General features: G+C 34.1%; 1 protein-coding gene across 3 annotated transcripts in view; it reads left to right on the top strand.

The window, feature by feature from the left end:
- prage (RNA exonuclease prage) overlaps positions 1 to 23,209 on the top strand; it is a 31,270-nt gene that overhangs the window by 2,440 nt on the left and 5,621 nt on the right. The window contains exons 1-2 of one of the 3 annotated variants that reach the window (XM_086829358.1): positions 13,815 to 14,808; positions 15,859 to 16,299. In XM_086829358.1, coding sequence (XP_086685484.1) covers positions 15,867 to 16,299 — 433 coding nt within the window. In that variant the 5' untranslated portion in view covers positions 13,815 to 14,808; positions 15,859 to 15,866. Of the gene's footprint in view, positions 1 to 13,814; positions 14,809 to 15,498; positions 15,750 to 15,858; positions 16,300 to 23,209 lie in introns of those variants that run through there. The other 2 variants (XM_086829357.1, XM_086829356.1) reach the window with 2 other exon arrangements.

Raw genomic sequence — 23,209 nt, 5'->3', positions numbered from 1 at the left:
TGTCATTAATCAAATTGCAACTTGTCTATACAATATATACATATATATAAGCGACATTTAAGCGTTTTATCAAGACGTTTTGATGTCTCCGCGGAAAGCGATCAAGTAACCGCAAAGATTTTCCCACTTGATTGATTAATTAGCTGGCACAGGCCAAGTACAGGCACTTTTCTTTCAAGTTTCAGCAGTCGAAGCATTCCAAGCTTAACCTAATCCACTTTTTTGCTGTGAAATGGAGCAAATACCCCATCCATGGTGGCATTTCCCAAAAAACGTTCTGAATTCTTCGCATAATGTTTAATCACATTTAAATGGCAATATTTAAAGAAGAAACAGCTGCGGGCTTTTCCCCAAAAATTCTCCAACAAAAAAGTGACGCACCTCCATGGGTTCAGACCTTAATTTATGTATATATTTATAGCTTATAAACTATACACGGGGCATGGGAATCGTAAACGTAAACCCACGGGAAACGACAACAACTCCCTGACCTATCCCTCTAAAATCGCTGAGAGTCGTTTGGTGGCGATAAGAATGAACTTCAATTGCAATCATTAGGGCGGAAAATGTAGCTTCGACTTAATAGAGTTTATTGGTTTCGGTTAAGAGCTCAACTAGGAAGCGATCGTAATCAAGTTATTCGTGTCAACCTAGTAAAAACAAAAAAACCAAAGATATATGCAAATATAAAACCCGATGTTTACATAATAACTCCCGAATGAACCTCTGAGCAACTTTCATTCGCCATTTGGGCCACACAACTAATTTGCATGGCGGAGATAAAAAAAACAACTTTAACTTGCTGCTTACTTTCTTTTCGGTTGAGAAAGGTCCGCCCTCGGCGAAGTACATATATACCTGTGTATATATATTCGTAGTCGGTACCCAGATCGGCAGTTAACATTTCCCTCTTTACTCGGCTTTATTTGCTTTTGATTTTGATTTTTTGCCAGCTATTTTCGGGGTTTCCTTGTGTGTGCCGTCGTCGTGCTTATTTTTCGCCTTGCTCTTGTTATTTCACTCTGCAAATTGAGTTCATTTATTTTTAAGTGTAGGCAGTAAATGATTTTCAATAAATTACCAGACAGACAGGGCGAAAGAGAGAGAGAACTGCACAGCAATTGGCCAAATTAATCAGTTTCAGGGAAATTAATTGCAAACTTTCGAATGTGTTAAAAATGGTTTTCTTGATGTTCCTGATTTTAAAAAGGGGAAATGAATAAAGTTTGGGCTTTAACTGAAAAATATATACTTAAAATTAAAGTACAGAACTAAAATCTTACAAATACTCCCTAACAATACTTAAAACTTTGCTTAAAGTTGCTTAAAAATCTCTAAAACAAATACAATTTGACAGAACATTTTTTCTAAGCTTGAGTATATTTTTAAAATTACATTTTAAACAATTAGATATAAGAAAACACTTTACTTATAACGCGTAAAATATTTAGATAGCAATGTTTACTATTTTTTTTGTGGAACTTGGTCTTATATAAACACTACAATCTTTTTAATTTCAAGTATATATTTTTTTGCTTGGTCACTCCATTAGGGAAATACTTTTTTCGCACAGGCAGGGTTCAAGTTCAATGCTTTTTTACTTTATTTTTTATCGCGTTGAAGAAGTTTTAGCAAAGGTTGAAATGTATGCACGGTGACAAGATAATTATTTGCATTTTTTTTGTGAGGGAGCTCTGATTTTACGCGCAATTTGTTCTTATCATTTGCTAGTATTTTTTTTTTATTTGTTTTTATTTAAATATACATTCCATTCCCATTTGCAACAGTCGGGCACCGTGCATAATAGCCATTTTGTTGGCAACTTTGTGGTGGAGGCCCTCCTCTCCAGATGATGATGAAATCCCGCCAAGGCGTCATTTATTATGGTCTTAAATATATATATATATTATATATATTTGTTTTTATTATTGCCAACATCTGGCGACCGAGACGCGTCGCAAGTTCAAATCAATCATTTGCCGATTAAGTCGCCCGATAAGACTAGTTTCAGTTGTTAAAAAATATAATATAAATTAAAAATAAGACACCTAATTATTTCGATTTATTTAGTTGTAGTTTTCAAGCACCAAGATAAATTAGTTGGTAAATTAATAGTTCCTTTTGTCTTGTTTATTTCTGCTGCCTAACCCGATTTAATCTCTTTGAATTTGTTATACAATAAATTATGTTTGTTGCTATTTTCATACACTTTTATTACACAATAGAATTGAGTGTGGGATCATATGATTTTGATTATGGTTCTGCGTTTTCTTTTTCAATATTTTTGTTTTGTGGTGCTATTTATTTAATTTATTTGAAGTACCTTGCTAATTTGCTCGGCGATTCACAGTCACAGTCACAGTGAGAGTCACAGTGAGAGTCACAGAAATCGGCAATCTGTGAAAAGCTTAAAGAATCACGAATCCGGCATCCCGTCTACGTGAGTTGTGATCCAAAGAAGTTCAAGGGGTTGGATAGGTCGTGTGTCGTGACATAATCTTTGTAGCGCCCTCCGCCCTCTCCCCTCTCCAAAATTAGCATGGAGCCAAAAGTGAAAAGCATTTGCTTTTGGCCAGGTCAGCTGAGAGAGCCAGAGAAAAAGAAATATATACGTGACATAAGAAAGGTCGCCAAGACAACAGAAAAAAAAGACCAAGACCCCGAAGAGTCAGTCTTTCGTTTCCATTTCCATTTCCAGTTTTGGTTTTTTGTGATGTTGATGTTGATGTTGATGTTGATGATGGCCAAGTCCAAAGCCAAAGCGAAAGTTTTGCCTCACTTGTCTGTATGTATATATTTTTGCTTTTTTGTGGCTTTTTTGTTCGTTTTTTGTTCGTTTTTTGTTCGTTTTTTGTTCGATTCGAACTTCTTATTTAACAACAGCTTCGTTTTCACTTTGCCTTGTTGTGCTTAGCTGTTTATTTTCTGTTGCCGGTTTCTTTTTCACTTCTCCCTCTCTGTTTTTTATTTTTAGTGTTTTTTTCACCTTAATTTAAACGTGCTACAATTTAAAATATGAATAAAAAAATAAGACTGGCAGAGACATTGGCTAAAAAAATTATGAAATTCTCATGCATCATTATTAATTTTGATTAATGATTGTAGATAGTACAAGCTGTCGTCGATTTTCAATATATTTCTATTTGATTCATTTCTAAAGATCTCATCATAAATTTCTTTATTAATTAACATTTCCAATTTCTTTGGTATTAAGTTTATTTAAGTTCATTATTTCGTTGACTTTGTTTTAATCATTTTGCAAGGCGCTAGTTTTCCTAATTAACTGTGACCGATTCGCCAAAAAGAAAACACATCGGCCAAAAGCCGGGTGTCTTCAACACACAAATGATGCAAGCCAAATGGGTTTTAGACACAGAAATTTGTCAAGGGGCCGCTGCCAAAGTAAGCTCACTTACGGAGTAATAAGCCAAATTGCCCCGATTTATTCCGAGTTGTTAACGCTTTTCAACAACGCAACGGCAGCAGCAGCAACCATAAAAAAATATGGAAAGGCTTATGCCCCTAGAAACACTTGAAAAAAAATATAGAAATACCACTGGGAAAATATTTACAAGAACCTTAATTCAATTTAAAAATAATCACAGAAGTAAGATTTAGCTTTATTATTTCTTTATTAACCATAAAAAAAAACACTAAGCAAGCTTTCCAATATTTTGAGTATCCCATGTTTTTCATAACTTTTCCTATAGTAAAAACCAAAAACAAGTTAGCTAAAAGAAAAGCAAAAGTAAAAGCAACTAATAGAAGCTAATTGGCAGCAAAACATCACTTTTACTCTCACCTGCCGGCAACAAAGTTGTTTTTCAACTCAAATTGCTACAAAATAAACAACCAGTCCGATATATGATAATTTCCCAAAGGGAAATGAACTAGAATCAAAGGCTTTAAATAATTAGAAAGCCCTTTATTTTTGCTTTATCCCCCTAAACCGGCAAATGCAAATTTCTTCGAATTGCTAACACAAGTTCAACGATCAAGGAACTTAGTCACTAATCCATTTGCTAAGCAAATGCCAAATGTTAATCGTCTGATTAATATAAAATATATTTAAGATATATACTTTAATTAATATGCAGAGCAACACACATCTTAAATCAAAAGCTAATCAACATTGTGTCAGTTTTATGCCCTAATTTCGGAATATTTTGTATTGAAACATAAACAAATTTTGTGGCCAGGAAGGCACCCAACCACCCCCCCCTAAACTACGCTTCTGATTTACACATATAAACACGGATTTTTCTTTTATATTTATGAATATGAATGAATTTATTTGTTGCCCGGTGAGAGGCCAGCAACAATTTCAGCATTTTATTAAGAAATCGTATTTTAAAGAAATGGTCTTTATGGTTTTTACTTTTAAGGGGGGAGGGAAGCGGGCGACTCATACAGAATATATATAATATATTATATACAGCATCGGGGGAAATACAAACAAATCTTTATGGCGAATTTATAATGAGTGATTAATGCTGCAAATATATCAAGTGTCTGACTGTAGCCTATATCTTTAATATAAATATTAAAGGGTTGAAATCCTGTGTATTCTATATTTTAAATAGAATTATTAAAGGCTTGCCTTCGTGTTAAGTTTCGTGTAAAAATTATAAATTTAAGAAATGTGCCTGATTAATTTATTGGATTAAAAGTGGCAGTGGAACATCAGATTTATATCTCTTCTAACACACACACACTGGCACACCCACTTGGCCCAGTTGGTGTATCTAGAACAATTTATAGATAAAATCTATTCAATTGTTGATCTTTATTTAGAACAACGAGTGGGTTGCCGTGTGATGCTGCGATTTCCTCTCTATAAACTTATATTGTTAGGAGACTCATCTCCGCCCCACACATCCAACGCTATATATTATATAGATAGATAGATAGATAGATAGATAGATATTCCCCACCGATTTCTGCCGATCGCATTCCAAACAAATTTTCACATCAAAACAGCAAAACAGCAAATTTGTACGCAAATTTCCCTCTTTATAATTTCGTTTTCTGCACACACCACACACACTATGTGTGTGTCTATAGTTTTTATTCTTCATTCTTTTTGTTTGTAGCCGCCAACTTGTTGATTTGCACATTAAACGCCTCGTATGACAAGCGTGACAAAAACAACAACAGAAACAAAAACAAAAACAAAAATAATAACAAATAGCCCAAAACAAAAGGTGAGCAAAAAATTGCTTAACATTCAAAATTAAAAAGTACAAAAAGTATTAATGTTTGAGCTGCTTCAGTGGTTGCATTTCGACTTGCAAATATAATATATATGTTACATACATAAACACCAAGGTTTCGGTTTCAAAAGGGCTTTGGGTTTCCCAAGAAGCTTTTAAATATATATGAAAATATGATAATATATATTTATTACAATTGTTATTCTTTTACTCAAGTTTATGTGTAGAAAGGAAGCATCGGAAAATTGAAGTTTGATCATATAGATCATCATAACTAAGCCAAAAATAAATTAATTTCAATTCGGAAAGCTGTTCTGGGCTAGTTTTGATCAGCTTAAGGCATTTGCATACCTAATATAATAATTTAACGAAATCTAAATTTTTCCAGTTTTTAAAATTTCAACAAACCCTTTTTTACCCCTTAAAAAATTCGGAAAATTTTGAAAATATTAAATTTTTGCCAGACATACCCAGATCGACTCGGCTGCTGATGCTGATCAAGAATATATATGGTTTATAGGGTCGAAAATGACTCCTTCGCGAGTTAGAAGCTTCTGAATAAAGGTCTAATACCATTTTTGATTCGATATTTATACATATTTTTATATGTAATTTTATTGTACAAATCCTATTTTAAAAAACTCGTAACTGAGCCAAAAAAGCATTAATTTTAAATCGGAAAGCTGTCTTATGATAGTATTTACTAGATTAATAATTCTTCATACTCAATATAAAATTTAGAAGATTTTAAATTTTCATCAATTTTTCAACATTCAACTTTCCAACTTTTACCCCTAAAAAAATTCGGAAAATTTTGAAAATATTAAATTTTTGCCAGACATACCCAGATCGACTCGGCTGCTGATGCTGATCAAGAATATATATGGTTTATAGGGTCAGAAATGACTCCTTCACTGAAAAAAAAGTATAATACCCCCGCAAGGGTATAAAAAATTGACTTGGATTAGGGATACTTTTTATAGAAATAATTACTCCTTTTATAGATACATCGCTTTTTCTTGATATTATAAATTCTGAACTGCAAATTTATTGCATTATTTATTATCAATCAAGTATTATTTGATTATTTAAATAACAATTCTTTCTTCATTACTGGATAAAAAATCACTCTAACTCATTTCTTTTTATATAAATCCCTCAATTGAATATTCCCTATTATTTTGAAACATTATAAGAGCTATAAAACCCCTGATTTCATGCATATATAATATTGTTTAAGATTCGTTTCCGCAATGTTTGAAATTTCATGCCCGAAAGAAAGCCCACCAATCTTATTACAATCTTTCGTATGGTTACTACCCAACGATTATTACTCACTTTCCCATCATGCAATTCGCTGATGTTTCCTCTGTGTGTTATTTCCCGCTTTTTAACTTCTTTTTTTTTTCATTTCTTGCTTTCCTTATATACATATATACATATATATTTTCCTCGTTTTTCCCCTTCAAGTCTTTTTTTTTTTTGAGCATTTGATTTTGTAGGCCGAAGGGGCCTTTCACTGCCGCCAAGTCTACACAGAAATACAACACAAAAAATAAAGAAAAAATCGGTGGATCGTCTGATTGCCGGATCGGGGCACTTACTGTGTGTATATGTGTGTACTTAGCTGACTTCTCTTTCGTTATGTATTCGACGGCGCTATTTACTTATGTTTTTTACAAGTGCAATTGAGGTTACTTTCTATTTAAAAATTAAATAAATAAGTACGTGCATGCAAATGGAGAGACCAGCAGAGTGTCAGGAGAGTCAGAAAGTCTTTAAAAGTTTTCTGGGTTTCACCGTTTTCTGACCTTTTTTCTCTTGGCCAAAAAGAAGTATAAGTTCTGTATATTATACCCAATAAACATGAATAAAAGTCACCTTTTTGGGGGACTTGTACTTGTTACTTCCCCTCCAATAAACAAGTAAAACATGTGTATAGTTTATATGTTAATTTGTCAAGAAGGAAGCACCTGTCGTATCGACCCAACAGCTGCAGCAGGTAAAACAATAGCAGCTGCTGTGGGAAATTCGATACTGCAGAGGGATATAAACTTCACAGGATACCACACATTTCAGGGAGTTCTTCTCTTAAAGAACTTTTAAAGGAAACTATATATTATTTATATTATATATTCCAAGAAGTTGAGAGTTCTCTGCTTCTATTGAGTGCATTATTTCTCAACTTTGTTCTTGAATTTCTTTGGGGATCTCTGCTAAAAGTTTGCTTACTTAACACTATTTCGTTAATGTTTTGCCAGATTTCCTACTATATTTCCCACCCGATCTCGTGGTTTGTTTTTTGTTTTGGTTTTTCTGCTGACTGCACAGCTGGCGACGTGCATCAAAATCAAAATTTGCCATCATTTCTCTAGCTGTCGTGCCCTTGTTCACTCAAGATTTCGTTAGTATTTTGTACTCTTGTTATATTGTCTTATTTTATTTTATTTATTTATGTTTTTTCCTATGCTGCGCCGCTGTTTACTGTTTGTGTTCTGTCGTGTCTCGCTGCCTTTTGTTTATTTTTATAAACTGTGGGCGCCCATTTGTATTACTTTGATTACTTGGCTGCTTTTGCTCTGGCTCTGAGGCGAGAAATAAATCATCGAGGTTTGCGGTCTCTGCATTATATATGCGTGTTAAAAATAATAATATCCCCATCCAATCCCATCCCCCGGAGAGCAATGACAGCGATAACAATATTATATATCATAATACGTCAGTTGTGTTCTGTCTGTGTTTCGGTTTCTATATTGTGTATAATAATAATAATAATAATTACCATAAATATTTGATATTTTTCTTGCTTTCATTTCTCTCTTTTCTGTATGAATGAAGGCAAGAATCTGTCGCGTTTTCGCAAATCGGAAAAAGAAAAATGCAAAACATACCAAAACAAAATGCGAAAACATTTTGTTAAAAGTAATTTCTCAACGAGCGACCAAAACAAAATGTTCTCTATATATCCATCTCTATTGCACAGTGCACAGAGAGAAAAAATGTTATTAAATAATACATATTTTTTAGTTGATTAAAATTCTGATTCCAAATAAAAATATATATGACTTTAGTCAGTTATTTGATTTTTAAACTTCAAATAGCATTAAGAAAACATAAAGTATATGTATTTTATAGATAATTAATTCGATATTTTTATATGTTAATTTTTTGGCTAAATCCTAGTTTTTCAAATATCATAACTAAACCAAAAATCCATTAATTTCAATTCGGAAAGCTGTTCTGTGCTAGTTTTTATCAGGTTAATAAATCTGCATACTGTGTTTTTAAATTTTGCAAATTTGAAAATTTCTCAAATTTTCAGAATTTTACAAGACTAAATTTTAGCATAAAATTTAAAGAAAAAATCGAAAAAAATGGATTTCTTCCAGACATGGTTAGATCGATTCCGTTTTTCATGCTGATCAAGAATATATATGATTAATAGGGTCGCAAATGATTCCTTCACTACGTTTTGGGCTTCTGACTGAATTTATAATACCCTGTAATGGTATGAAAATGTACTCCATTTTATAGAAATACTTTGAAAATAAACAATTGTTTCGACAATTAAAAATACTCATTAGTAACCCTTTTAACGCAGTTTTATTCTGTGATATTTATCCTATAAATATAATCAACCTTTTCGAATATTTGCTTGATAACATCAATGTTTTAAGGTTAAATGAAATATTGAAAATTTCTATACTTTATTTTTCTCCAAGTGTATTTGTTTGTGTGGTCCGTGAAACTGCGTGCGAATAAGAGGAAGCAAAAGACCGTGGACGTCGAAAGCAATTGCAAATTGTGATAAACTAGAGAAATAGAAATATGGGTCATCCTCAATAGATAGAAATCTGTGTGTATGTGTGTGTGTGTGTGTGTGTGTGTGTGTATGTGCGTGTATGTGTGTGTGTTGGAGCCACTTGTTCTCTGGCCCGTTACTGTAGAAGAAACATTTTGAAGCGATTAAATATAGCGTTTTATTTTAGCAAAACCAAGCAAAACTGTGGAATTAACGGGAAGGAAAAAGCAATGAGAAATTCTAGTTAAAGTTCTATTTTAAAAAGGTATAAAAAATTACCCAAAAAAAGGAGATATATTTACTGAAAATTAAGTATTATTTAAAACAGAGCAAAATGCATTCAACACAATTTAAGTTTGCTCATAAAATTTGGAAATAAAAACACTTTCTATAATGAAGATGATTTGTTTTGACAAGTGTCAAGATTTTTTGGTTCACAATATTATTACGATACTTGGGTTGTTGTTGGAGTAGCTATACTATGTTGTTGTTGTTGTTGTGGTTGTTGTTGTTGTTGTTGTTGTTGTTGTTGTTATTGTTGTTATTGTTGTTGTTGTTGTTGTCAGAAAAGTGTCAAAATCGGAAAATTGTGACAGCTAGCACGCGGACGAAACGGACTCTCTCTCCTCTTCCTCTCACTCATCTTAAATGAACTCATCCCTCCGATTTTAATTTTTAATTTCAAGAAAACCAAAAAACAAGAACAACAACAAAATATATATCATATAATATATGTACATAGATGTATGTATGTATGTATATATGCCATAAAATACGGTACGAAGAAAATTAGTTGATTTGTTTGGTTGCCTTTGAGTATTTAAGTAAACAACAAATTCCATAATGTTTTCAATTAATAACAATTGTACGAAATGATGTGGAAAATTTATTTTAGCGCCAGCAGCAAAGTCGATTTTCTAAATATAGATTGGTGTGTTTATGAATTACTGATTAGCAGCAAAAGCAATCTATCGATTCCCGCTAAAGATTGTGTTGTAAATTGTGACTAAAGGAAGTCGAGGAAATTTGTTGTTCCAGCGAAATATGATTCAGATTAAGATTTCGGTTTAAAGCTAAAGTACTCTACATTTTTGTATTCCTTTCTATATTGCTTAAATGTTTTAAAGTTTTAGTTAGTTAGTTAGTTTTTTGTTTTGTTTATGAAAAACTTTCTTCCGTTTAAGGAAATTTGCTTTCGGGCGTTATCAGGTGAGCAGCATTAATTGTCAAAGCATTTTTTTGATACCATATATTGCGCATACGCCATGTGCTCAAATGCCGTCATCGGAAGTGATTTGTTTATCGATTTTCGAGTACTCCACACACACTCACACACACACACACCCCATTCGCATTTAATTGTATGGCCTGTCCCATGGAGAACATTTAAAACAATATAACAAACAAAAAACACAAAAACAAGGGTATAAAAAAGGGCAGTGAAGTGTCCCAAAAGGGGCACTCCATATGGGGTTTTCAACCAAATAATAATAATTGCTCCCAGGATAATAAACTAATTATCAAATCACTGCAACAAGCCCCTCTTTTACCAATTAAATATTACAAAATATTATAAAAAATGATTTTTAGAGGCCTCTTTTATGATTAGGCCACAATATACCCTCTCCTTTTAGTAAATTCTTTATTTATTTGTAGGGCAACGATCATTGATCACCGGCGATAAGTCGGCAGTCAAGCATTAAAAAACTAATTGCCAAGCGGCAAACAAACGTCATCGCATCGAATCGGAGCAATCTCCTTCCTACTTCTCCGATTTATGGCCTTTTTTTTAAGTTTTTTGTTTTTTGATTAGACCAATCCCAAAAAAAAAAAAAAACACATCAGACCAATCCCCAAAATAAAATACCAAACGAAGACGTGCCGTCTTCCTGTTTTCTCAACTTGTCACAGTAAACGTTCCATAAAACACAAAGAAACTTGAATAAATGAGTAAGCTGCAATTAAACATTGTTTATCCCTAATGATTTCCTAATTTTTTAAGACCTCGCAAAAGAAACAAATGCTTAATTGCTTAAGAAATAATTAAATAAAACCTTTAAGTAGTCTAGTAAGAGGAATATATCTATTATATAGTATTTATTTGCAATTTAAGAGTACTTACTGTACCCTAATTTGTTGCTAGTAGTTTTTGGCACTGCCTTACATCAATCTAATTTACGTTTATGTGCAAAACGTTCTAGATGTTCCGTCGTGTGCGGGGCACGTAATTGAATGCGAATGACTTAATTTCCTATGGATTTCTATTCATTTTTATGGCCCCACCGCAATTATACAACACATTAAGGCCGCATTAACATTTCCGGTCCGAAAACATCGCTTATTACAACAAGTTTTTCGCTTTTTTTGGGTGGAAATCAAGACGAGAAGCTGAAAGGTTCTTGGAGACAAACCACCACCCCATTCCAGGCACACGTGTATGTGCTTTTTTGGCGGGTTTTCGGTTTCTTTCATATTTCATATTTTTTGTAAAACAACAAGAACAAAAACAATAAAAAAAAGGCCTAAACTGCGGAGAAAAGTTCGTTAGCAACACGTAACCCCGGTGGTGCCATTAAACCCATTATGGAAACTCGTTTTGTGGAGGCTCAAGGGGATTTTCCACTCGCATTTTCGGTTTTTTTTTTTGTGTTGTCTTTTGGGTTTTGATTTTTATTTTTTTGGAAAAACTTTCAAGCAAAAAAATAGTGAAATTCAATGAATATTTATACATACTTGTTTAGAAAACTATCTTAAACTTGGTTGACAGATTTTATTAAATCCTAAATTAAATCTAACCCTTACTTTTTGGAAAAACTTTCACGCAAAAACTGCTCGCTCTGTATCTGTATCTTCGCATCTGTATCTGCATTTGTATCTACAAATATCTGCGTATCTTTGTATCTGCGCAGCACACAAATATGCTGCGAATGCGTCGTCATTGTGGAGGCTTAAATATCTTTTTTTTTTTGGTCTTTGGCTCTGTTGCCATGCGCCTTCAGAGATTGAAGTTGGTCCCCCATAATCATCATGGCATACCCTCTATATACATACTTTTTTATAGGATGTATGCCAACATTTCCAACTAAAGACTCTTTTCAAAAAGCAAACACACACTCGAAATAAAAAAGGAGAGAGAGAAAGGGTATCAAAATTATGAGATACCCTGACTTGAACTTGGTTTTTTATAAGAACCCTTTATAAATGATGCCTAGTATCTTTAAGCTTAAAAAGCCTATTTAATTTATATCACAAAATTAAATATAATATGTATAGTTAGTTATTTATAAGATAAAGTATCCTTTAAAGTGTATACACAGTTTGCTAATCTTTTCCCCACAATGTTTCTTTTGAAGTTTTCCCCTCCATTGTGTTCGGTCTTCCCTTAATGATCCCCCTTCTATATGCTATATATGTACTACTTATATTCGCGCTTTATGATCGCAATTCGTTCCTACGTTCCCTGGGGATCTTAAGATCTTCACTCTATATACACATATATATGCTCACAATTTGTATATATATATATATCCGTTGGAATTCATTCAACTTTTGCTGTTGTTGCTAACTTGAATGAATATATGAATGAATCGTATTTTAGCCATAATGATCATGATCATAATGAATCCTATGATGAAGATGATGATGATGAGATGATGACGATGCAGTTGATGAGTTCGGTGGCCACAAAAATAGAAACACGCGCGCCTTGCATTTCCGTTTTGGCAATGCGGCCAACAAAATAAGGAAACAAAACAAACACAAACATATAGAAGGGACAGATGGATTAACCCCAAAAGGTAATAATAAGAATAATAATTAAGAATAATACCTAAAAAGGTCCATAGAGTAGAGCCTGGGGTGATTGCACACACGTGCCCACAACGATCTCATCATTATCACAATCATTATCATCATCAGCGATCTTTTCGTCGCCTTTTAATAAAAACGCTTTGCAAACTGGTTTTTATTTAGTTTTTTTTTTACGCAATTTTATCATTCCGAGTTCGATTTGATTTTCGGATTCGGATTTTGGGATTCAGTGCGGGGCGCCAATATAAATCACACGCCCTAATCGACAAAGGGGGCGTGAATGCCGCAAATAACAACAACTTACCCCACAATTTGAAAGAGCTTCCTCTCGCACTCTCCTCGTGGTGAATGCACTGAAATAAATCAGAAAATAATCAATATAGTTGATAATAATATAAAAATCAAGTTATAGTATAATTTATCAAGTTGAAAACCTCTTTTAAGATTGTGTTTTAAATAAGAATTAAGCCATAAAAGCTTTAACAATTCTAGTTATTTCATAAGAGTTAAACCAAGATTAGGTCAATAGTTGTTTAATTAGTTAAGGATGCGAATTAAATTGTCTAAGAAATAGTGTGACCAAAATCTTTGCTTTAAAGTAGCTTTTTTGAGTGATTTCTTGACCTTCTCTAAATGTATATATATTTTTGTTTTGGGTACAATTTAGGTACTTAATTTTTCTTGCTGTGTATGGGAGGCAGGGGGTGGTGTATTTTTTCGGCAGGTGTACGCACATGGAACGGCGCTAGGCACGAACTGGTACCTGTTTCTCGCAGTCGTCATTTTTGTCTTGTGTATTATTTTTTGTTGTTTTTGCCTATAATTTATATACATTTGTTGTTGTTTTTTCTGGCTTAAATTTGAGTGTGTGTGTGTGTTCATTTCTTCTGATGATGATGATCATTTCTCGCCATAAACAACAAATTGCCGAAATTCCAAGATCCCCATTTATGACGGTGCCCCAGTGAAAGCAAACCGGCAAATGGTGAACTTTTTCGTTTAATGTTTTGGCTAAAAATACGGGCCAGCAGAGAGTTTGTTCTTATTTAGTGTTTAAATTCGCACACACAAAAAAAGATGAAGATAAAAGAACAACAGTGTCGAATTTTCCTTGGTGAAAATTAATTCAGGAAGCTATAAAATGCAGTTGATCCATAAATCAAAACACTTAATGAAAGAAATTCCAAATAATCATTAAACGTTTGTCAATATAATTTTAAAGGTGCAAAAATTAAAAGTCTCCTGCATTTTAGTTTATAAAAATTAATTTAACGATTATAACAAGTGATTGATCTCTTAAGAAAAAATAACATAAAAACTATTTTAAATCGCAATTTTAGCATTAACAAAAGATGCAGACATAAACTATTTTTGCAAACAAGTTTATACGATTTTTGCCGGCTATCCGTTGTCTTTAGTTTTATTTATTTATCTAAAAACTGGATTTAAACGGTCAACATTTCGCACTTTTTGGTACAATATATACTATAGATATTGTGCAGAATTATTGGAAAAAATCATCACATGACCCGGTAGCTAGACGTTGGGTTTTGACTTTTGTGGAATTATTATAATCAACATGTTATCGGGGACAGTTCGAGACACTTTCAACAGAACAATCCAAACATTTGCCCAAAAGTATCAAAATTTTTGCCGTTTGTTTCGCTTCCACAAACCGAATTACACCGTAACACGCGCCACAACTGTATCGCGGATCGAATCGAATCGAGCAAAGTTTTTCTCCCAGCCTAGTTTTCCGCAATATATTGGAAGGGGGAAATCAAATTGAAATTGCATGAAATCATCATCAGCATCATCATCACTTAACTGATAGAGACAGAGACAGAGACAGAGAGACAGAGAGACAGAGACAGAGAACAAGAGAGAGAGAGAGAGGCAGAGAGACAGAGAGACAGAGAGAGAGAAAGAATGAATGAAAAGTCTTCAGCAGCATCAGGGAGCGAAATTCGGCAGAACAGCTAAGTTTGTTTCAAATATACAATATATACTTACATAAAAACATATATATATATCATATTTTAAGGTATAAAGATCAAGTTCAGTAAACCTCTTAGTCCTTTACTCTTTTCTTAGTAATTGCTATACACAACTATCCTTAAATATCCCTTAAATATGTTTGTTTATGACTTCTATGTAAAGATTTCTAGTTACTCGTTACTCGTTACTTTTGTGGCATATCCCTTACTTATTACACGTTACTATCCTATAAATAATATCCTTAAACACCGAACAACATCTACCTTTTAGGTTTTTATTTACTATATTACCAAATGGGATTTTCAGATCCCCTTTTCTATGGAAAACACCCACTATGATACAGATACAGATACAGATACATGGATACTCGCTGATATACGCGTTATCTAAATAGGAAGCTTGCAGGGCACGTGGTCAAAACCTGGCCAAAAGCCCCACAAACACAGTGTGACTTGGCCTAGGTTTTTTTCGCCTTTGCCTTTCCCATGTGCTTGGCTTTTCACTCGTTCTATCTGGCCCGAAAGAGAGGCCAATAGCGATGTAGAGAGAGATAGCAGCAGTGGCAGAGTTCGCAGCAGTATTCCCGCTTTATCAGCGCCGAGTCGTCGATGATTCACTGTGTCGTCACCGGAAAGTGGATTGTGAGCGGCTCTGTGTCTCTGTGACTGGGTTTTTTTTTATTCGCGTATATTTTCTTGGCGACCAGCTTTTTGTTTATATCGCAAGCGTTTGCTAATCGCGCCATTTAGTTGGCTTTCAGCTGCAAGTGCAGGCGGTTTGCCTTTCGAAAGAGACACAGAGTACATATATCGGATATATATATTATATATATCATTTAGCAAAGGAAACACAACGCGTTTATGTCTTCAGCGGTGCAATGCATTTCTTTCTCGAAGATTTCTTGCAGTTACATCTGCCCAAGATTTGTAAGTTAAGGAAAATGCAACAGAAAACAAAAGAAGTCTCTTTACATTTAAGTTTCTTAAAAGTTTCTTACTAGATACTAATCTCTATACTTGATATCCTGTTTTCCAGATGATAAGATGCAGCGTTGCAATCAAAATAACAACAATAACAACCACAACAACAACACTAGTAACAACACCGCCAATCAAAATAATAGCAACAAACGCTGCTCTCAGAAATATACCGGCAGCAGCAGCACCAACAACCTAGCGATGGCCTATCAGCAGCAGCAGCAGCAGCAGCAGCAGCAGCAGCAACATGCAACATGCAACGCTGCAGCGGCTGCTTTGCAGCAAAGCTCCAATGGCAACAACAAGCATGGCACACGCAAGAATCGCTACAACAAGCAGCAGCAGCAACATCAGCAACAGCAACAGCAGCAATCCTTTGGAAATATGCAAAAGCGAAACTGCGGATTACCCGGAAACGGAAGTGAGTCCTCCTCGCCGAACAACAACTGGCTGGATAGAGGCTACGGACATCGATTGGTCAATTCTTCATGCATCGAAGGTGAGTTTTCCCACATCTCTAAGCTATTTCTACACACTTTTCCCAAGAGTTTATCTATTGCATATCAAGCGGGTTTATATCTTATTCTTGCATTGCTCTCTCCCTAAACAAAACGTAATATTTAGTAGCTATATTTACAATTTCCAATATTGTAAACATTTTTACTCAATAACTCACAGAGTCTGGTAATTATTTAAATCATGTGAATCATGGTAAAAGCATTTTGTTGCTACTTGCCAATATCATTAACGAATTTCGTTGGTTTTAACGCGGTTTTAGTCAGCTCTTACACCCACATTGTATCTCTGGGTGAGACAGAAGAAACCCCGCCTTTTCTGGCTGATTCACACGATACGCTTTTGTTTTTATTTATTATTTTTTTGTTTAATAAAATTCCAAGCAAATCGGCCGGCATTTAAAGTGAATCATTCGAAGCAAAAATCGACGTCATCAACGGTAATGGAAATGCGGGAATGACTAGAGAGTGATATTGGGAATGGAAATAGTAAGGGAATCTTTAAAATTAAATGCCGAGGTGTTTTCTTTGTGTAAAAATATATTTAAATACAGCCTAGCTAGCAAATTGTTTTGCAATTATCGTAATGACAATGCACTTAAAAGACACAATATATATATCAATCAATCAGAGAGTTCTATATATTATACAAAGACCTCCCCCTATTCCACTTGAAAAGTGAAAAGTGGCCCTCGAGCTATATCTATTTATGGTATCAGTGGGTATTTCTTATCGATCTGGGTCTATCTATAAGTATATATCTATCACTATCACAAACCTCAGTTGTTAACATTTCAATTAACTTTCTGGACACTTGAAGGGTACACTTATTTATACATATATCTGTTACTATATCTATATATACAGTGACAGAGCTCTTGACTTTGTACACAAATAAGACAATTGCAGGAAATCCTCGCTTAAGCCCAATGAACCTTGTACCGGAACTATTCAAGCGAGATATATGCACATACATATATTAAAAGAGATCAGCAGGTGATTCTTTGTTATTATTATTATTATTCTTAGGCTTTCGCTTTCGCTTTCGTTTACGTTTTCGCTTTCATTGGCATTAAAAATCAATTAAAAATCTGATGAATGAAAGAAGGCAAACGAAAACGAAAGAAGAAAATTAAATAAACAAACAAAAGCATCGCGGAAAGTCGTAAAGACATCATCAACATAGGAAACATAAATAAAATATAAAATATTCAAAACTTTTGGCTTGCCAACCGATCGAGAATTAATTTCATAATTTATGCGCAATCGGAATTTACAACAGAACTGTGAAGCTATAGAATTAGCCGTTTATTGATTGGCAATTATGATTGGCAAGAGAAGGAAACAACATATTAATCGATTTAAAATCAATGTTCTCCTTTAAAAATATCGGAGATTTCAATTGTTTTTGCATAGTTTTAGGTAAATAATTAACTGAATAATTCAATTAAAATCGATTTCCTGACTGAAAAAGTATCGAAAACGTTGATTTTTTACCTTCCTAAGTTCCAAATAATATTCAATATTCCTTTTTTTGGTTAAAAACTTCCCCGAAAAAAAGCCTTTATCAAGTAAATACTATTCCATGCCGAATTTTCCACATCTTTAATCAAAAAAAGAAGGCAAAACTTTCCAGAATCATGCCTCGTTTTTATTTGTTATTATCGTTGGACTCAACTACAATATATATATATGTATGTATATACATAAGGTGTGCACATATGTACATATATTTGCCTTTGGGAAAGCTAAGACGCAATAGAGGAGGAGCAGCTGATTAGCGTTCAGATTTTTCAGTTCTCACAGTCGGCTCTGGCGCCTTTTCGATCATATATGTATATATAGTAGTACCTACAAGCACTCGTGCTGGTATTTATTGTATTTATTGTACTTATGTACATGTTTGTCACCGTATCAGGTGTGTATTATTATGGGCCATAGTATCAGTCGACGATCGATCAGGCAGGCATAGGTTGGCTTTTTGGTCAAACGATGAACTGCTGATAATCGCACTTGGGAGGAGCAATCATTGCATAACCGATCGCTTCTGTCATTGATTAGCACTTGCTCGGAAAGCTTCTCGATCTCTGGTCTGTCTTCTCTCCGCTGATTGCACAAGCAAAGTGAAAAATTTGCACAACAGCGTTAAGTGCCACAAAACAATACAAAATAAACAATAATAACAATAATAACACACAACAAAAAAAAGGGAAACGAGAGCACCTGGTCTTCCGTTTCAACAATTAGAGTGATTACGGAAGGACAAAGCTTTATCGATCTTGAAATAATTATTTCCAGTCAAGTCCTCTAGTTTTTGCTAGTTTTAAAGAGAAATATAACTTTAGAAATATTTAAAACCTTAAAAAGAATGCTTTTAAAGTTAACTAACCTAACTACATATGAAAGATATACAATTTCAAGGCAAAACTGTAATATTTTTGCATATTTTTGTGATGGATAATTCTTCTTAATTTCCCGTCTAGACCAAGTTATTATTTAATACCCATTACCCACACAGATTTGATGTTTTCCTACAGTATTCCCCCCTTGAAAACCCTATTTTGGGTAAATATTTCACAAAAACCTAAGCTCTTGACTTAACACCACATACATTTCCCATTAAAATGTTATGCCCAATCTGGGCAATTAAGCCGAGTCTTATACACATATGGCTCCTCCACTCATTATTAGATAATTGTTTTGGCCAAAAAGGAATGGCTTACACGGCTTCGCTGGCTGTGGTTTGCGACTGCATTTTTCACGCCCCACAATATCATCGGATCGGATTTATAAGTATTTCTTTCACCTTTCTCTTCCACCGTCGATTATTTGTTAGTGGGTTAGTAGTAAGTAGTTAGTTAGTTAGTCGGAGTTGGTAATACGAGTGCGCGAAGCTCCAAAAGAGGCAACAACTTGAACTCATTTCTTGTTGGCCATTTTTTAGTTGGTGCCAAGTAACGGTGCGACCATAACACTTAATAAAGACAATGGAGTTTAAGGAATATATATGTATATAATTAGGGAATTTTTAAAAATATTTAGAGCCCTTTATTTGACTTCTGTGACAGTTTATTCCATTTAAACCCATATGGATACCATTTAACCTACTTAAATGTTCAGTTTATATATTTGTGAACCCCATTGTATGCCTTGCTTGTAGCCTGGTCTCATTATTAACCCATTAAAGATCTCTGCTGCCGCTGTGGAAATCTCAAGCTACATAACAATCGTTAAAAAGTGCTCGCAATTCCGTTTATTATTGCTCTCGGCAGCAGCATCATCATAATCATCATCATCACATCATCATTCGCATTTCTTTGGCGATCTTTGGAATAGCTACGCCACTTAACCCCTCAGTGCCCCGCGGCAATGTCTGCGTCCGAGATTCACCGACTTGATGGCAATAGTCAAGGTTAACCCGTTCGGCCATTTACCCGTCTCGAAACTCTCCTATATAAGATCTGAACTTGGCAACCAAAGATCTTGGATAGATGACACAAATCTTGGCTCAAGGGTTAAAATTATACAAAATTTAAATGTTTAATATCCTCAGAAAGGATGATATTTTAACAACAAACAAAAAAGAACCAAACCCTTGAAGGTAGATCATGGAAATCATCACAACTCAGCCAAAAATACATTAATTTCAATTCGGAAAGCTGTTCTGGGCTAGTTTTTATCAGCTTAATAAAACTGCATACTTAATATAATAATTTAAAGAAATCTAAATTTTTCCAATTTTTCAATATTAAAAATGCAATATTTTACCCCTTAAAAAATGTTGAAAATTTCAAAAAATTAAATTTTCCCCGGACATACCTAGATCGATTCGGCTTTTAATGCTGATCAAGAATATATATGATTTATGGGGTCGGAAATGACTCCTTCATGAGTTATAAGCTTCTAACTAAGATTATAATCCAATTTTTGAGTCAATATTTTATATGACATTTTATTATACAAATCTTAGTTTAAAAATCTCATAACTAAGCCAAAAATACATTAATTTTAATTCGGAAAGCTGTTCTGGGCTAGTTTTTATCAGCTTAATAAATCTGCGTACTTAATATAATAATTTTAAAAAAATTAAATTTTATCAATTTTTCAAATTTAAAATTGCAATATTTTACCCCTTAAAAAATGTTACAAATTAAAAAAAAATTAAATTTTCCCGGACATGGCTAGATCGATTCGGCTTTTGATGCTGATCAAGAATATATATGATTTATGGGGTCGAAAATGACTCCTTCACTGAGTTTAATGATTTTACTACAAGAAGGGAAGCTATTTTTAACGTAAAACAATTTTTTATCTTAAATGCTAATCCTTAAGCATAAACACAGTCTTTTATTAGAAGGATTAAATTTAAGTCTTTTTGCAAAAAGAAACAACTTTCTAATCATTCTAAGAATTAATATATAAAGTGAACTTTATTTTATGCAAGGAATAAACTATCCCAAGTAAAATTAATTTACCGCCTTTAAACCTTTTAACTTTAAACAATTGCGGAAAAAATACGAAATAAGACCCCCCATCTTATTCTTAGACATTTTATCACAAGGGTAAATATTATTGTAGATTGTTTTTTAGGACTAATTAGGACATAAAGATATAAAGATTACCAATCGGTTGGCTGATAAACATAATATAAACCCAGGGAGAGAGACTAAAGGGTAAAATGTATACGATCCCAGTTCCCAGGTATTATCTAACGATTTGATTACAACAATGTCCAGATTGCGTGTGTACATATATGTACCTATATAGTATATATATAGTTTATAGCATATATTATATCTAGTTTACCCTTAGATACTGCTGACGATTTGATTTGCTTTTTACGGCTCACATTTTTGGCTTGAAAATTATTATTAAATCTTTGTGCCCCCTTCTGCTGACCTCAATGCATACAACACGCACCATCTACATATATATCGCTATATATCATATGTATATATATGGTATATATATATTTGATTAATAAAACTCATATTAGTTTACATTAAAAGCGACTGACGGGATGTTGTGACATACGTGAGCGTGTTCGTTTCGGTCACAATTAACTATCGCGATGATGTTTTACGAGTATATTATCTTTGTTATTGCTATTCCCATACATTGTTGTTGCTAGCTTATTTTTTTGCTATTTAGCTAAGCTCAAAGCCAGGTTTTCGGGCCTCATTAAAAATGCACAAGACCAATTGCGAGACGCCGACGATGAGACGAGTAATTTTTTGTTCGTTGTCTCTTTGGCACAGGAAGCGTCTCGAAGGTCAGCCAAAGTAGTTGAGGAATATTAAATCTTAAAAATATATATCTTTGTATATATATATATCTCCACAAAGATGGGGGATGCTGAAGCTCAAAATGGGTCAATCCAAAAGTTAATAACATCGATGACGTCAAGTTTGCTATTTTGCTGAAAATCAAAGCCGATAAAAGCTATCTTGACAGTCGGCGATAACTAATTAAATATCGGTGCATGGAAACCCAGAGGTTAGTACATAGTATTTACTATGAGTAAATAGATTAAAATTATTTACGATCTGGGACGATTCATCATTTAACAGCTGTGTTGAATTTATTCTCTCCTCAACTTCTATGTTTCTTTCTTTTTTTTCGGGATTGCCGTCGTTTTGCTGATTAGAATTTTTTCGCTATGTTTTTTTTTCACACGGAAACACAATCACTGCCGCTGGCTGTTGCCGTAGGTAACTGCAAAAATATTGGAAAATAATACCAACTGGACACGCACACACATCTTATCACTGCCCGGTAACCAAATGTGGGTAGAAGTCTAGACTCTAGACTACATAGACTGAGCACTTGGCCAATATTCTTGGGTTGAAATGCACTAAACATTGATCGGATTTCGAAAGGGCAACAATGTCAATATTTCCAATTATTCCCAATTGTTGTAACACATTTTTCCCAGCCTGCCTTGCGTGTTGTTTCCCTGTTCTCGTATAATGAGCCTGAAAAACGTTTACATCTCGTTAAGTAGTTTATTTAAATCAATATTTCTGTGTCGCTCGTAAAATATAATATGTCACAAGCGTCTTTTACAATGTATACATATATAGTTTTTATGGTATATATATGTATATTCATAGATAATCACTTATTTAACTAAACTATCTAATCGCTGGCTCTCGAGTGTTTTGATATCAGTCAAGTTTTTCTCATTTTTTTGTTAGTATTATAGTTTGATGTTACCCCTTCTAAGGTAAAAATGCCTTGCAAGACTTCGAGCATACCCCGTCTAACATGTCACTATGTTTACATTTCAATCGGATGTATATTGTATATATTCTTTTATGATACTTCTCAAGGCTTTTTCGGGGAGTTTGGCGCGTGTTGGTCAGGCGATAAGGGCGACTTTATAGGAGGGTCCCCAGTCGTAACAACATTTCGGCTGTGGCTTCCGTTGACAGATGGCCAAAAGCAAAACCCCAGCACGCCCAAAAAAATAAAAAAACAAATTGGCCACGCCTTATCTAATCGATGACCACGCACCCCAAGCCCCCTACGTGATGGTCATACTTATACTATAACTATATGTACTGTATATACATATGTAAAACAATATATATTGCGATCGATCGCCAGCTGATATCACTTCTCCCCTCCCGATCGTCCCATCCACACATCTGGAATCCAGATCACGTCTGGGTGCTTAGTCCGTCGACGACGCCTCGTCCTTCGAGTGGAGTGAAGTCAACAAACCCACCTCGCCATATGATTTATCTATGCGCGCTTTGAAATTCAATTCTTCACAGTCCCCCCTTTGTATCTATGTATCTATGTATCTATGTATATTTTCCACAACAAAACAAGCGTGTGTGTGTGTTAAGGAAGTGCTCGAGAGCGTGCTTTTCACTACAAGGAAGCGGA

This window comes from Drosophila serrata, unplaced genomic scaffold (assembly GCF_035046125.1).
Source record: "Drosophila serrata isolate PLE 108 unplaced genomic scaffold, ASM3504612v1 contig_190, whole genome shotgun sequence".
NCBI lineage: Eukaryota > Metazoa > Arthropoda > Insecta > Diptera > Drosophilidae > Drosophila > Drosophila serrata.
The sequence above is the reverse complement of the archived record's forward strand: the minus strand, read 5'-3'. Positions and strand labels throughout refer to the sequence as shown.